The 16,043-nt window shown below is 38.5% G+C and overlaps 1 protein-coding gene across 4 annotated transcripts in view; it reads left to right on the forward strand.

Moving 5' to 3' along the window:
• ASTN2 (astrotactin 2) overlaps positions 1 to 16,043 on the forward strand; it is a 976,097-nt gene that overhangs the window by 799,279 nt on the left and 160,775 nt on the right. For all 4 annotated transcript variants that reach the window (XM_012472754.2, XM_064378516.1, XM_012472755.3 and 1 more), the window contains 2 exons: positions 1,932 to 2,065; positions 3,987 to 4,135. In XM_012472754.2, the coding sequence (XP_012328177.2) occupies positions 1,932 to 2,065; positions 3,987 to 4,135 (283 nt within the window). The remainder of the gene's footprint in view (positions 1 to 1,931; positions 2,066 to 3,986; positions 4,136 to 16,043) is intronic.

Here is a 16,043-nt window from a genome sequence, read left to right on the forward strand (position 1 = left end):
CAGGACACTTAACTCAGGTGAAATTTCATCATTTATTCATCCCTAGGTGAAAATATCAATAAGAATGTATGGCAGGAATAATTAGAGACTTTTCATCAACTTCCAGGAGAAATGTGATGGAAGCTTACACAGGAACACTCTTGATAAACACCTTCTCCTACTAGTTCTGTGTTCTTGGTCACTCAGGAGGGAGACCCCAGACCTCTTTATACAAACGTGTTCTACTTGAGTCTTTTAGACAATGCAAAATGAAAAAAGTGACATCTAGGTAATCAGGTGCCCTTAGCAGTGTGCAACTTTTATTTAAAAGCCCACCAAAAATAAAAAATATGAAAGAAATGAAAAATAAGAACATCATATAGAGTAGGCAAATCACATAGGTACCAAATGAATAAAAGATCAACAGTCTCTGAAATCCTTACATTTTAAAGACAGCTGTCTTTCACTCAGACTCTCCCATGCCTTGAAATGTCAGTGCTAGCATCAAGCACACACCGAAGTTATCTTCCACACCAGAACCCAAGGGAGGGGAATGAAGGTGAAACTTGAGTCCTGTCCTGTGTTGTGCTAAACTGAAAAAAGTCCCTTCCAAGTTCTCTTTACTACAAAATATTAATGATCCATTTTTCAGTGTCCATTCATTTATTTACTGACTGCTGACTGAATAACTGTGCTAGGTCCCACAAAAATATTCCTGTGAATAAGGCCTGGCCCTTGCCCTTGGTGGGACCAGTATTGTTGGGAGAGAGAGGCAAGGAAATGTGTGGGTAGGTATGGTCTGGTGTGTTATGGTGTCCAGAAGAGGAGCATGGTTCTAGACTTAAGAAAGTTAGAGTGGGCTTCCCAGATTAAAGTTTCCTATTTGAGACCAAAAGAGTACATTGGAGTGCAGAAAAGTAATATTCCAGGCAGAGAACAGTGTGTGTGTGTGTGTGTGTGTGTGTGTGTGTGTGTGGTGCTTGTATGTATGTTTAAAAAAGACTGAAGCACCTTCCAATTAAATAGAACATTGATTATCATTTAGAGCAAACGTCAGCAAACTGTGGCCCTCAGACCCAATCTAGCCTGCTAATTCTCTTTGTAAACAAAGTTTTATAGGAACACAGCCACGCCAATTCATGTAACATATTGTCTGTGCCACTTTCATGCTACAAAGGCAGTGTTAAGTAATTGTGACAGAGTCTATCTTGTCCCAAAGCCAAAAATATTTACTCTCTGGCCCTTTACAGAAACTGTTTTCTGGCTCCTGATTTAGAGCGCAGTTTACATAAACGAGAATTCACTGTTGATGGAAATTATGTGGGTGCATGAGAATGGATGATACTGTGCAAAGAAAGTCAGAAGAGTGCTGAGAGATGAAAAGGTGGCCAGGAGTGAGGATAAGGTATTTAGACTTTATCCTGAAGACTATGGGAAACTTTGAAGGTTTTTAAGCAGTGCAATGAGACAGTCAGGCTTCTATAAAAGGCGTCGCAGCAAGGTGTTTAAGAGGGCAGGCTTTGGAGCCAGATTGCCTTGGGTTGGATCCTAGTTCTGTCACTTGCTATCTGTAAACCTCAGTCAAGTTATTTACTCTCTGTGTGCTTCAGTTTTCCAACTTGTAAAACAGGAAATTATAATAATATTATCTATTGTGTGAGGTTGTTGTGAAGATTAAATAAGTTACTGCAGGTGGACTGCCAAGCCCAGGGAACATTCTCAATGGATACAGTTACTGTTGTTTCTCAGTGATCATTCTGGCTTCTGGGGAGGGAATGGCTCAGGATGGGAGAACCTGATAGTAGAGTGCAAGGGATTTAGGGAGTAGATGGTGACTTGCTTAAAGAGGCTACTCTGAAGCTCTCGTTGGCTCACATCATGGCCATCAGCATGTTTACTCTCAATCTCTTCCCTATTGTCATCATTGTGTATTGTGTCCTCCTTTTGTCCAGGCCTTCAAGAGTGCACTGATGAGTTCCTACTGGTGCTCGGGGAAAGGAGATGTGATTGATGACTGGTGCAGGTGTGACCTCAGTGCCTTTGATGCCAGCGGGCTCCCCAACTGCAGCCCCCTTCCGCAGCCGGTGTACGTATGTATGGCCCCTTTTCCTTTGGCCATCCCTTTTCATGGACTCACACTCCTGTCCTGCTAGCCCATGGCATGACTTGCTCCTGCTCCTAAGGTGCCTAACAAGATCCACAAAGACCCTGGAGCCTACTTCCTCTTTTAGGAAAGAAGGGAGCTTTGGCAGAACAGAATTGTGGCACAGGAGCAGACACTGATATTCCAGTGTATGCTGTTTTAAATGATGCCACTCAGCTTATCATTTCTTGCTTCAGGTACCCACTCAGCAAAAGCTTACTAGGCAGCTGACTACTTTGTCAGGTCTTGTGTTGGGCAGTGGGGCTACTGAGATAAAGAAACTAGAGAACCTCTTCTATGAAGCTTCATTTTATTCATTCATTCAAACAAATGATTTTGAATACCTACTATGAGTCAAGCACTGAGAAACATGTCAATGAACAGGATAGGCATAGTCCTTGTACTTAGGGAACTGACCACTTAGTGGAAGAGATAGATGCCAGAACAAAAACAGGAAAATAAAATACAGTTTAAAAGTTTAAGTAAGGGTTGAGCACCATGGCTCAGGCCTGTAATCCCAGCACTTCAGGAGGCTGAGGTAGGAGGATCTCTTGAGGCCAGGAGTTGAGACCAGCTTGGGCAACATAGTGAGACCTCATCTGTACAAAATATAAAAGTAATAATTTAAAAAGTAGCTCATGTGGTGGCTTATACATGTAGTCCCAGCTACTAGGGAGGCTGAGGTGGGAGTATCACTTGTGTCCAGGAGTTTAAGGCTGAAGTGATCTATGCTTTCACCACTGTACTCCAGCCTGGGTGACAGAGTGAGACTCTTTCTCAAAAACAAAATTTTTCGAATAAGAAAAATATGAAAAAGAAACGAAGTGCTATTAGAGAAAATAATAGGGAGATGTTTTAGTTGGAAGAGAGAGGGAATAGTCCAGGAAAGCTCTTTGAAGAGATCTAAATTAGGGTAGACACCGGCCAGGCAACTAGTGGTGAGAATCACATGTCAGGCAGAAGGAACAGCATTTGAGAAGGCCCTGACACTGGAAATTCACCATTTGAGCAAGTAAAGGAAAGTCACTGTGGTTTCAGGTGTGTGATTAAGAGGGAAGAGTGGTGTGAGAAGCATGAAAGAGGGGCAGGAACCAATACTGGAAAACAAAGTCCCATAATCAACCTCTGTGGGTGAGAAGAATCACGTTGTAAGATAGTTTTTGAAGAGACAATGTGGTATCGTGGCAAAAAGGAATCTGGGATAAGGATAAGCAAAGTTACCATCATGGTCCTGTCCTCAGCTTGCTGTGTGACCTTGTGCAAACTGTTTACTTTTTTTTTTTTTCTTTTGAGCCTTTCCCCATTTTGTGAAATGAGAGAATTAAACTTCTTCATTTTTAAGGACCATTCTAATTCTAACCTTTAATCATTCTTTTTTTTTCTTATTTTGCAAAAAGATTTACTCCAGGATTTTTTGCTCTTTTCGAGAGAGTATTTACTTAAAGATATTAAAAAGTTAGCTAATACATTGTGGGTATTGAAGAGAATGACTGAAAAATAGAAAGTTCCCTTTTTTGAAGGCACTGCCAATTTAATGGAAAGTGAAGCATCATTGAGAATATAGTGTAACTATATGGAAAACCGATAAGCTGCCATTGAGCCCATATTGTGTGGATGGATTAATTTATGTAATTCTACATTGATCTTGAAAGGTGGCTCCTTGTATTCCCATTTTATGGATGAGGAAACAGAGGCCGTGAGAGGGGAAATAACTTGCCTAAGGTCATGGAAGTTGGTGGTGATGGGTGGAATCAAGATTTGAATTCAGACTGAAGCCTATGCTTCATCTTGACACATGCAGACTCTTTTGGGCCCCAGCTGGTGCTGGCTGCCAAACAAGAATCTTTCTTTTTACTTCTTGTAGGCTGCGGCTGTCCCCAACAGTGGAACCCTCCAGTACTGTGGTCTCCTTGGAGTGGGTGGATGTTCAGCCGGCTATTGGGACCAAGGTTTCCGACTATATTCTGCAGCATAAGAAAGTGGATGAATACACAGACACTGACCTGTACACAGGTAGGTTCCTGACTTCCCATTTTCTTGGGATAGTATGACAGAGGAGGGAAATTGGGATTTTCTTGTCTTTGGAGACTTGATCTCATCTGTCTTGGGAAGGCGTCGGGAGATTTCATTGTTTAGTGATTTTTCACGGCCCATCCTTGTGTGCTGTTTTGCATGAATTTGAGCAAGCAGAGGTAGCAAGTTGTAGTTAGAAAGAGTTTCTGATTCTCTGAGTTGGACCTTTAAAATATTGTATCAAAGAGCTAGTTGATTCTGAAGATAATTTGACCTTTCTCTATCTGGAAAGGCCTGCAAGTCTCATGTTTGAAGGCCTTGATCCGTAGGTACATTATCTCTGGAACTGAGGTAGGGAAATTGACACATTTGGCTTTCTAGTGAGATACACCTGGAGTCTTCATTATCTAGTGCTGGGAAAGAGAGAATTGGAAGTGATTCCAGCATGCAGGAGCATTTATTTGAGAATGTTGGCTTTTAAGAGGGATACCTTTGATTATCACTCAGAACATTATTCCTGAGTTCTTCTAAATCATTGACACTGCCAAGCAGTGAAATGTTCACCTGTGATCTGTACTTGGGCTTATATTCTCTGTTCTCTATTGAGACTTCCATTCAGCAATTATTATTTTCCAGCCAGAAAACATCAATTAGACATCTATTTTTTGTGCCAGACACTGAGTTAAGTGCTTCGTTTAGCATCTTTCTGAATCCTCACAATTTTAGGAGGGCTAGTGATTATTGTGCCCATTTCACAGATTAGAACATTGAGATTAATCCAAGGTTATTCAGTTTGTGATATCTCCTCAAATTTATAATTTTAATCCTGAACCAAGACTTAGGTATTTAAATAATGAAGGAAGTATAATTGTTTGCCCAATTAAATTATAAACTCCAGGAGGAGAGATGCCTTTTCCACGTTACTCATAGTTGAATTTCCAACACCTATCACAAAGTCTGGCATTCAAATATTTGTTGATGAATGAATAATAAATGAATGAAAGGACCTTTATTGTTCCTTCTTCTTTCTGTCTTCCTCTCTTCTCCCTGTCTCTCTCCTACACCTCTCATATTCCTCTCTGGGCTATTTTTGCTTTGCTTCCTCTGAAATTGGGAAGAAAGTGATAAAATGAGGCTGTGAATGTGAAATAAGTCAGAAAGAGAAAGGCCCAGATTATGGACAACATGAGAAGTCAAGTTGGCTGCTAATAGGTGTCCTGAGATTGATGTGGCTTTTTCCACATTATTGGCTGAAAGAGACAGAACAGACTGGAGTGGGCATCACTTTCACAGAGGGATGAGTCATGGAGCAGTAATTGGGCAGCTGATTTTGCCTCATCTTTCAAACTTTGTTAATTCTGACTTTTGACTCTGTGTAGAGTACATATGTGTTTGTGCAAGACTATGTGTCTGAATGTGTGTGGGCAACTGAACTGTCTGCATGTTTGTATTTATCTGCATATACATTATTTTTATGGGGGTGAGATTTACCACTGTCTGTGAATGGGTGGGTATGTATTTTGTGTCTGTGTGTGTGTGGTGTGTGTGTGTGTGTGTGTGTGTGTGTGTCTTTGTCCTTCTGGAGTGCTGTTTTGTAATAGCAGAGGTTTGTAAACCACAGATAACCAAGGGAAATGAAAGTGCTCCAATAGTAGGCTTACACTTCAACAATAATGCTTCACATGTCTATCACATCTCTATATAAGCCCCAGTACATCTAGCATGCCATTCTTCTCAGAATGAAAACAAACAAACAAAAATGTCACTTAAGACTGATCATGAACTTTGTTTTACAGATAAGGTAAGTAAATCACAAAGAGGTATGTGACTTTCCTGAAGTCCCATAAGCACGTACGGCAGAGCCAAGTTTTGTAACCAGGTCTGTCTTAGGCCCAGCACAGTGCTTATTCTTGTAGACCATGCAGAGTCTACATCAAAACTCAAGTGTTGCTTCTTTCACAAAGGCTTCTTGACCCTTTCAGTTCAAAGTCTTCTGCCTCTCGACATAGTGCACTCACTCATTCTCTCCACTATTTGGCATCCTCCATTATTTGCCTTGGAGTACCTCTTTTATATCAGCAGAAAAATTTCAGCATTGGAAGGATCTTAGGAGATCATCTAATCTTGTTTTCTCTTTAAGATTTCAGTACACACTTCAACATGCACTGATTACATGCCTCCAGTGTTGGAAAGCTCAGTTCTTCCTAAAGTTTTCTGTATGTATGATCATGTCATCTGCATACAGAGACAATTATATTTCTTTCTTTACAATTTTGATGACATTTATTTATTTATTACTTGTCTAATTGCTCTAGCTAGTAATTTTAGTACTATATTGAACAGAAGTGGTAAAAGCAGATTACTTTGCCTCTTTCTCTAATCTTAGGCATTTAGTCTTTCACCATTAGGTATGATAGGTATGATGCTAGTTGTTTGTTGTTTTGTTTTGTTTTTACCTTGATTACATCGAAGAAGGTATATTCTATTTCTAGTCTGCTGCAAAGGCTTTGTTTTGTTTCTATTAGAAATTGATGTTGAATTCCTGTATCTATTGAAATGATTGTATAGTTTATCTCTCTAAGTTTGTTAATATGGTAAGCCACATTTATAGATTTTCGTATTATAAAACAACCTACCACATGATATTTATCCCAGGAATATAGGTTGTTTTATCATTTTTTTTTAAATCAGGATCATTCTGGTCTCACAAAATGAATTATAAAACATTTTCTCCTTTTCAGTTTTCTGAAATGTATCTGTCTTCTCAGAGAATCAGTTTGGTTAAAATTGCTAGTATTTTTTTTCTTAATTGTTTTGTACAATTCATCAGTGAAGGCATCTGGGCTTAGACCTTTTCTTGCAAGAAAGTTTTTAACTACTAATTTAATCATTTAATAGATATAGATTTATTTAAATTATCTATTTCTTCTTGAGTGATCTTTGGCAGGTTGGGTGTTTTAAAGAAATTGTTCATTCCTTGTAAATTATCAAATTTATTGGCAAAAGTTGTTCATTACATTCTGTTATTATTCTTTTGAAATCTGTTGAAATTATAGTGATATTAGTCTCATCTTGATATTGGTAATGTGTGTGTCTCTTTTTTTTCTAGATCAGTTTGGCAAGATGGCTGTGACATTTATTTATGTTTTCAAATAATCAGCTTTTGGTTTTATCTGTTTTTGCTATTGTTTCCTATTTCATTAATTTATACTCTAATCTTTATTATGTTCTTTGTTTGGCTTACTTTGAGTTTGGTTTTCTCATCATTTTTTTTTTCTTTAATGGTAGCTGGGGCTATTGATTTGAGACCTTTCTTGTAATGGAGGCATTCCCTCTAACTACTGCGTTAGTAGTATCTCAGAGATTGTATTATATTGCGTTTTCATTTTCATTCAATTCAAAACATTTCCAATTTCTCTTTCGTTTTCTTCTGTGACTCATGAGTTATTTAGAAGCATGACACTTAGTTTTCAAATATTTGGGGATTTTTCAGAAATTTTTATTATTGATTTTTAATTTTATTCAGCTATATTCAGAAAATATGTTTTTATGACTTTAAACATTTTAAATTTATTAAGACTAGTTTTGGGTCTAGATGGTCTACTACTGTATTCAGTATCCACTTTTAAATAATGTGCATTTTCTTATCTATGGGTAGAGTATTCTATAAATGTCTGTTAGATAAAATCGGTTATTTATGTTGTTCAAGTCTTCTAGAGCCTTTCTGATTTTCTGTCTTCTTGTATCGATAATTGAGAGAAGGATTTTGAAATCTGTTATTATAATTATGGACTTATTTCTTCTGCAGCTTTATCAGTTTTTACTTTATATATTTTGAAGTTATTGTTATTAAGTTCATATACATTTAGAATTTTTATATTATCTTGATAAATGGATCCCTTTATCATTGTGAAATGGTCTTACATATTTCTATGACATTCTTTGTTCTGAAATCTACTTTAAGCACTCTTTCTTTTGATTAGTGTTAAAGTCTATCATTTTGAATTACTTTACTTTTTTTTTTTTTTTTTTTTTGAGATGGAATTTTGCTCTTGTCACCCAGGCTGGAGTGCAATGGTGTGATCTCACCTCATTGCAACTTTTGCCTCCTGGATTCAAGTGATTCTTCTGCCTCAGCCTCCTAAGTACCTAGGATTACAAGTGCCTGCCACCATGCCTGGCTAATTTTTGTATTTTTAGTAGAGACGGGGTTTTGCCATGTTGGCCAGCTGGTCCCCAGTCCCCAACCTTATGTTCCACCTGCCTCAGCCTCCCAAAGTGCTGGTATTACAGGTGTGAGCCACCACACCCAGCCATTACTTTACTTTCATACTGTCATTGCTTTATATTAAAGTGTGTTTCTTGAAGATAGTATATAGTTGGATCTTATTTTTTAATCCAATCTGGCATTATTAATTTGAGGGTGTTTAGACTATAAAGTTGTGGTGTTTAGACCATTTATATTTAACGTCATATTTGTTTGTTTGTTTATTTTAGAGTCCATGACCTGCTGAATAATGTGATATTTGTATGTTTAGGTTTAAGTTTATCATCTTTCTTTTTTAAAAATATTATCCCATCTTTTATTTCTCTTCTTTTTCTATCTTCTTTTGGATAGTTTTTATGATTCCATTACATCTCCTTTGTTGACTTTATTAGCAATAACTGTCTTTTTAAAAAAAATTCAGTGTTTGCTTCAGGGTTTACAGCATGAATATCTAGCATATCACACTTACCTTCAAGTGATACTATACTATTTCAAGTATAGTATAGTATAGTAATCTTATAATGGTAAGCTGTTTTTTCTCTCTTCCAAGCCTTTATGCAGTTTTTGTCATATATTTTATCCTCATATATGTTAAAAATTCCAGAATTTATATTTTTTATTTTTCTTAGTGATTTTTTTTGGTATTTAAGTAATGACATAAATGTTTTATATATTTACCCATGTAGATACTAACTTTGGTACTCTTCATTTCTTTGAGTATCATTCATATTTTCATCTACTGTCATTTTCTTTCAGCATAAAGGATGTTTTTTATTATTTCTTATATTTTGTCAGTTAGTGATACATTCATTCTGATTTTATTTTTGTAAGATATTATTGCTGGGTATGAAATATTAAATTGACAGATTTTTATTCTAGTAATTAAAGATGTTACACTTTTGTCTTCTTGTTTGCATTGTTTCAAATTGTAAATCTGCCATAATTCCTATCTTTGTTTCCATATATATATGTATATATACATACATATTTATATATTCGTATATATATTTGTTTATCTGACCGATTCTAAGCTTTTCTCTTTATTACCCATTTATTTCTTGTGTTTGGGGTTTGTTGAACTTCTTAGATCTGTGGGGTTATGGGTTTATCAAGTTTGGAAAATTTTTGGCCATTATTTTGTAAATCTCCCTCCATTTTTCTCTCCCTTCAACAATATGTATATTCAGTCACTTTAAGTTGTTACTCATCTCGGCAATACTTTTTTCATTTTCAAAAATTATTTCTTCTCTCTGTCTTTAATTTTGGATGGTTTCTAGTGCACGTCTTCAATGCCTTCTGTGAAGTGTAATTTATTGTTCATCCCATCCAGCATTATTTTTCATCTCAGACATTGTAATTTTCATCTTTGGAAGTCCAATTTGAGTCTTGTTAATATAATATATTCTATTTCTTAACCTCTTTGACATATGGGATATAGTTACAAAAACTTTTATGTTCTTGTTCGCTAATCCTGACATCTGGATCAGTTCGGGGTCAGTTTAAATTGATTGATTTTTTTCTCCTCAATGCAGGTTGTACTTTCCTGCCTCTTTGCATGCCAGGTAATTCTGTAGGATGCTAGACATTGTGATTCTTGCCTTGTTTGATACTGGATATTTTTATATTCCTAAAAATATTTTTAAACTCTTTTCTGGGACGCTGTTAAGTTACAGAGAAACAATTTGATTCCTTTAGATCTTGCTTTTAAGATTTGTTAGATGGAACTGAAGCAGTGTTTAGTCAAGGGCTAATTATTGTCTACTACTAAGGGATGACCCTTCTGTGTGCTCTATAAAGTTGCCCATAAATTTTGAGGTTTTACAGTATGGCTGGTAGAGATAGGCACTATTACTGGCTCTTGTATGAGCCTCAGGCATTGTTCTCATGTATCCCCTTGCATTAGTAGGTTTCTCACATACATGCATCAATTCTCTGATGAATATTGACAGAAATTCCTCCACAGATTTCTTCAGTTTTTCCTCTATGCAGCTCTCTCCTCTTCATTACTCTTACAAGCTGTAATCACTTTGGTTTCTCTGGTCTCAAAACTCTGTCTTGGCAGTTCAGGGAATCTGTCAGGCATTTCCTCTCCCTGAACAGTGGCTTGAAAACTCTAAAGGCAAGGAGAAATTTTAGGGCTCACATAATTTGTTTTCCATATTTCAGGATCTCTGTACTTTGTTGCCTAATTTCTTGTTGTTGACAGGCTTGTTTTATGTATTTTTATGGCCGTGTCCATGTGTGTGTTTGTATATGTGTTGGTGTGTATGTGTGTTTTAATTTCTTAATGTGGGCAGAGGGCAAATAAATCCAGACCTTGTTATTCCATTTAATCCAGAAATACAAATCCAAGATTCTTCTTTATTTTCCAGAAAACAGTGCTCTAATCCAAGAGTTATTTTTTAAAATTGAGGTAAAATTACCTTCTTTTCAGTTATCTGGCTTAGGGTCATTTTACACAGATCTAGGCCCCTCTTCCTGTAGCGATTCAGAAGACTGAAGACAGTGACATACATGCTTCTATCTTTACAGGGTTTTTTAACCTTTCCTTGTAGGACTTGACTTCCATTTTTGTTCAATTCCTGAGTTTTTGGGTAGGTAGTTGTTTTTAAAAATACAAGGTGATGAATCTTGTATCCTTATATTTTGGTGTCTTCCCACAGTGCCTATCATACATAGATGTTCAGTTCACTGAACTGAATTGTATATTGATAGGCATATTCATGTCTTAACTTTTCAACTCTGTCATTAGCTCCTTGAGCACTGCAGTTTTATGGGGTCTTCTGTAGTCCTAGAGCCTAGCTGAGTACATAGTAAGCCTTTTAAAAATGTGTCATGACCAATTGATGCTGCAGATGATTGGGAGGGTATATCTGAAATATTCATCTCTTCTGTTCACTTCCGTGTTACCTTTACCATGTCTAAACCCTTGGGAAGAAAAACTTGGCTTAAATTTAAATTTCTCAGTTCACTCAGTTGAGTTTTATCTTTGAGGATGTAAGCCTAATGAAAGAATGTAGACTTGGGAAAACCTGGCTTCTGGTTTTATTTTTCACCACTTCTCACAGAGAGATCTAGGGCTAGTCAACATATTTCCTAGAGTTCAGTTTCCTTTCCGTGGAATGAGAAAAACAATACCTTTTCACAGCCTATTTTAAGAGTTAATTCTAGCACAAGTCTTGAGATACAGTAGGTACTAATACATTCTTGTTGGTTCCCATTTCCATGAATTAAAAAAAATTAAAGGGAGAAATAAATGTTAGGAAGAAAACAAAATAAGATTTAAACTTGTTTTGGATAGAGAGTTAGGATTACTTACACATTGGGTCAGGTGAGGCCAGAATAGGGAAATGTGGGCTTTATCCTTTGATGTCTCTGGATTTTTGCTGGCAGCCAAGTCCAGCGCTGGAATTATTTATTTATTCACTAGCTCATGCGTGCATATGCAGAGACATAGGTGCTTACACAGATCTCTCTCTTTCTCCCATGTGCACACACGAACACAAACACACACATACACACACAGTTTATGGCTGCCATCTGTTTCACACCCTTCTTCACTAACTTTGAAATACTCACTTTCCCTCCCTGTCTCCTACCCCTGCCCTCACCTCTAGGTTTGATGCCCTCTTTGTCTCCTTTAGAGAAGCCATTGCTTTGTCGGTTCTGGGACGCTGTTATTAAAGCCAAGCATAAGTAGCCTCCTGTTCCAGTTGTTTTGAGCAGAAATGGGGCTTGCTGTGGGGGATGGCTGAATTCCCCACATGCTAATCTGTCATCAATATTAAAAACAGACGTCTGGTTCTCCCTCATGGCCTCATCAGAACAATTGGCATGGGTTTCATCCTCTTGGGCAGGGTAGATGTAGGGGGAGGTGGGAGTAAGAAGCAGGGCTGAGGCACAAGCAAATTTAATAAATCCAAATCTCCCTTTTGACCATGAAGAAAAAGGCTCAGAGGAGATGTACTTGTCCAGAGCTTACACATATGGTGAGTTACTGGTAGAGCCAGAACTAGAACTAGGGCTCTGGTTTCTTTCCTACCCACCCCCATACCCTCATCCACTACATTCAAAGATTTTTTCACTAGCTCATATTATCCTGGTGTGGTTTGCTCTTGTTGAGAATAGACCTAGAGGCAGATGGAAATAGGGGTTATAAGACATTTGTATGGCTTGACAGAATGGAGTATCTAGCCATTGACAGCAACTAGTGAGCAACTAGCGAGCTCTGATCTTGTAAAGGGGACTGTAGCCCATCAGGCTTACTACTTCTTTATCTGCTTTTATATAAACTAGCTTCTGTGAATCCCTGAATTTCAATGTAGAAGAACCTTAAGCATTGAACCCACCACCCTCAGTGTAAGGATCACAAGAGTGAGGAGAAGAAGGGGTAGGCCACACCTAGTATCATAATCTCCTGTTTCTCAGTCTGGTGATATTCTCGCCATACTCCTATGCATTTTCTTTGGTCATCTTCTGCTCTCCTGCTGGGTTTTTTTTTTTTTTAACTTTGAGAAATCAGAGACTTCTCTTTTTCTTCATGGGATTCTTAGCTTCAGCTAGTTTGATTCAGGGCTGGAAAGCCAGCTGGCTCTGTCAGCACTCCCAGAGGTAGCAGACCCTATCCACTAGCCTGAGACATCCTCATATAAGGCAACAACATCTGGAGCTGGTCAGTACCCCTTTCTGCCCTGGCATCTGGGAGCCTAGTGGGCCTCTCCCCAGCTGATCAGTACCACATTTGCCTCCTGCCAACTCTCAACTCGTCTCTGTTTCTTTCTATATCCTTTCCTGATTTTTTTCCCTCTCTCGTCCTTCTTTTCTTCTTTTTCTACCTTTATGTGTGTCTGCTTCTCTTGGTTTCTGTCTTTCTCTGTGTCTTCTTTTTGTTCCATGTCACTCTCTGCCCATGTCTCAGCTGACCTTTGCTTGTCTTTGTCTTTCTAAGCTGGCTCTGATATGAGCTGCGCATATAGACTTACATCTGGGTTAAGGAGAATGTCCAGAGGCCATCTGTACCCACTCTCAGTTCCCCTGTTATTTCCCTGTCCCTGTTATTATTAAGGATAATCTACAACTGAAAAGACACTTTCCATCCCAACACACACACCATCCCATCTCAGACCTTAGACTGAAAGCTTTCTCAAGTAAAAGGGAGCAGTTATGGAGGAGACTTTGTGTGAGGAATAACTCAAGGTGAAGGACAGCAAGGTCTCTTTTCTCTAGTAGCTGAGAGGAAGGTGGCAGCAGTGGCTGTGATGGAGCACTGACATTGTAGGTGTTTATGAAATCTTGTGGAATTTACTCTTAGTTCCTCATGCAGTATGGGCCATGGCTCAACCATGCTGTTCATCTGAGAAACTAGAGGGGACCTCACCTGCCTGCTGTCTGCTTGCCCTGGGCCATCCTGAGACAGGTGATGTCATTGGAAACTAGGTTTCACTCCCTCAGCTAGAATTTGGAGATGGGGTTGAGAGAAATATGTTTAACAGGGTGAGGTACAAACCCGCATGATTGCAAACATCTGGAACTGATATTAGGGGCTCAGAAAATATTTCTGTCACTCCAGCTGCTCTCTGGGTGAAAGGTTTCTAAAGTCAAAGGCTTCCAAAGGGAAAAGGTACTTTTGGAGAGTCTTAATCCTATTCATTTCCCCATACCACCCAGCTGCCTTCTATATCACAGAGTTCTTTACAGCTCACAAAGCACACTCGTTCATTTCATGAATGTATGTGGAGCTCTTATTATGGTCTGTGTCCTGGGCATGGAATGGTAACAGGACAGGCATAATTCCTGCCCTCATGGAGCTTGTAGTCAACAAGGAGAGTAGTACAATTTAGCAAGAAATTGCTGTGATAACATGGTGGGTGCTGAGGTAACTCAGATGCTATAGGAGCACCCCAGAGAGGTTTCTAATTCAGTCCATTGGGGATAATAAAGGCTACTCAGAGGAAGCAGGAAATTGTTTGAGAGTCTAGTTCCAGGAATTAATCATATGAATCAACCTCTCATATACAAGACTACCAGCCCCTCACCTGGAGATCACCCCTGAGCTGGTCTCCCTCCCTCCCGGTCACCATCTGTTAGCATTCTTGTCCTTAGTAGCAGCTTCCCATGAGAGATGCCAAAAGAATAAAATCTGTATTTATCTCTTCAATCACCAGAATCTCCTTCCAGGCCAGGCAAGAATTATGCTAGGTTGGTACCTACCTTTCATCCAGAGAGTTTGCCCAGACTAAATCTATCCTACCTTGTATCTATGACATGGTTTTTCCCCGAAAGGTGAAGTCAAGCTGAATCCAACTTTCATCTTCTTTCCTCAATTGAAACTGGTTCTTTAAGTATTTTAAGTTTCTGGTTTAGAGCTTTCTCTTTATCTGTGCTCTTGCCATCACAGTAGGTGAGGTCAGGGTTTTTGTGGATTTTCTGTCCAACAATCCAATCACTTCCTTGATCTGCTCATCTCCAGTGACCATTTCTCTATTCCACCTCAGCCACCCATTCCTAGGCCACACTGTGGACTTTGTCCTCACATGATATTGTTCCATAAAAAAGCCATCAGTTCCAACATCCCACTCTTAGACCATTATCTTTTATACTGTCAGTTTATAGGCCTCCCACTCCAGCCATGCCTTTTAACTCATTAGGACTTTCTGTCGCTTGGTAGCATTCCTCTTTCTCCATCTATCAGTTCCAACTTTTCTATCTGTGGTCAAGTCCATAGTTCATATTTCAATCACTCCTTGCATCAGCCCCTTGATCTCCCTTGCTTTTTGGTCTTTTAATTTCCCTGCTTGGCCAAACACCTGCAGTGGATGCATGCAACTCTCCATCTTCTTTGATAGTACAGTTAGACAACTACAGAAAAGTACAGTTTTGAATATTGGCATCAATATGTCATCAGTCATCAATGTTATCTGGGCTCTTCATGCTTCCATTCAATCTTACTGGGTTTCTCCTGTCAACTTCTTACGTTCTTCTTCATCTTTGTTTTGTTTTGTTTTGTTTTTTGGAGATGGAGTCTCACTCTGTCACCCAGGCTGGAGTGCACTGGTGTGATCTCAGCTTACTATAACCTCTGCCTCCCTGGCTCAAGCAATCCTTCTGCCTCAGCCTCCTTAGTAGCTGGGACTACAGGTGCATGTCACCATGCCCAGCTAATTTTTTGTATTTTTGGTAGAGACAAGGTTTCACCACGTTGGCCAGGCTGGTCTTGAACTCCTGAGTTCAAATGATCCCCCTGCCTTGGCCTCCCAAAGTGCTGGCATTACAGCATGAGCCACCATACCCAGCCTTTATCATTCTTAAACCCACAACACCCTATTCTTTATTTATTTATTAAGAATAATAACAGAGTAGTGTATTTTTTCTCCAAAGAATTTAAAGTTTTTCATGCATACTCTCCCCATTGCCTCCTGATATAATGCAGGAGATGTCTTCTTTTCTTTCTAAATTTAATCTTTTCATTGCAGCATTGCTTATGCCTTCCTAAATTATTAGGAAACTACATATAAACTCTCTCCTTATATCCTATATTTTATATCTCTCCTTCTCTAGTAGATTATTTATACTATTTATATGCTTATACACTTTTCTTCTTAGAAGAAAGACACTAACAAAACATTGCATCTTCCAGCATCA

This window comes from Aotus nancymaae, unplaced genomic scaffold (genome assembly GCF_030222135.1).
Source record: "Aotus nancymaae isolate 86718 unplaced genomic scaffold, 86718_ANA_hifiasm-v0.15.2.pri h1tg000003l, whole genome shotgun sequence".
NCBI classification, from domain to species: Eukaryota; Metazoa; Chordata; class Mammalia; order Primates; family Aotidae; genus Aotus; species Aotus nancymaae.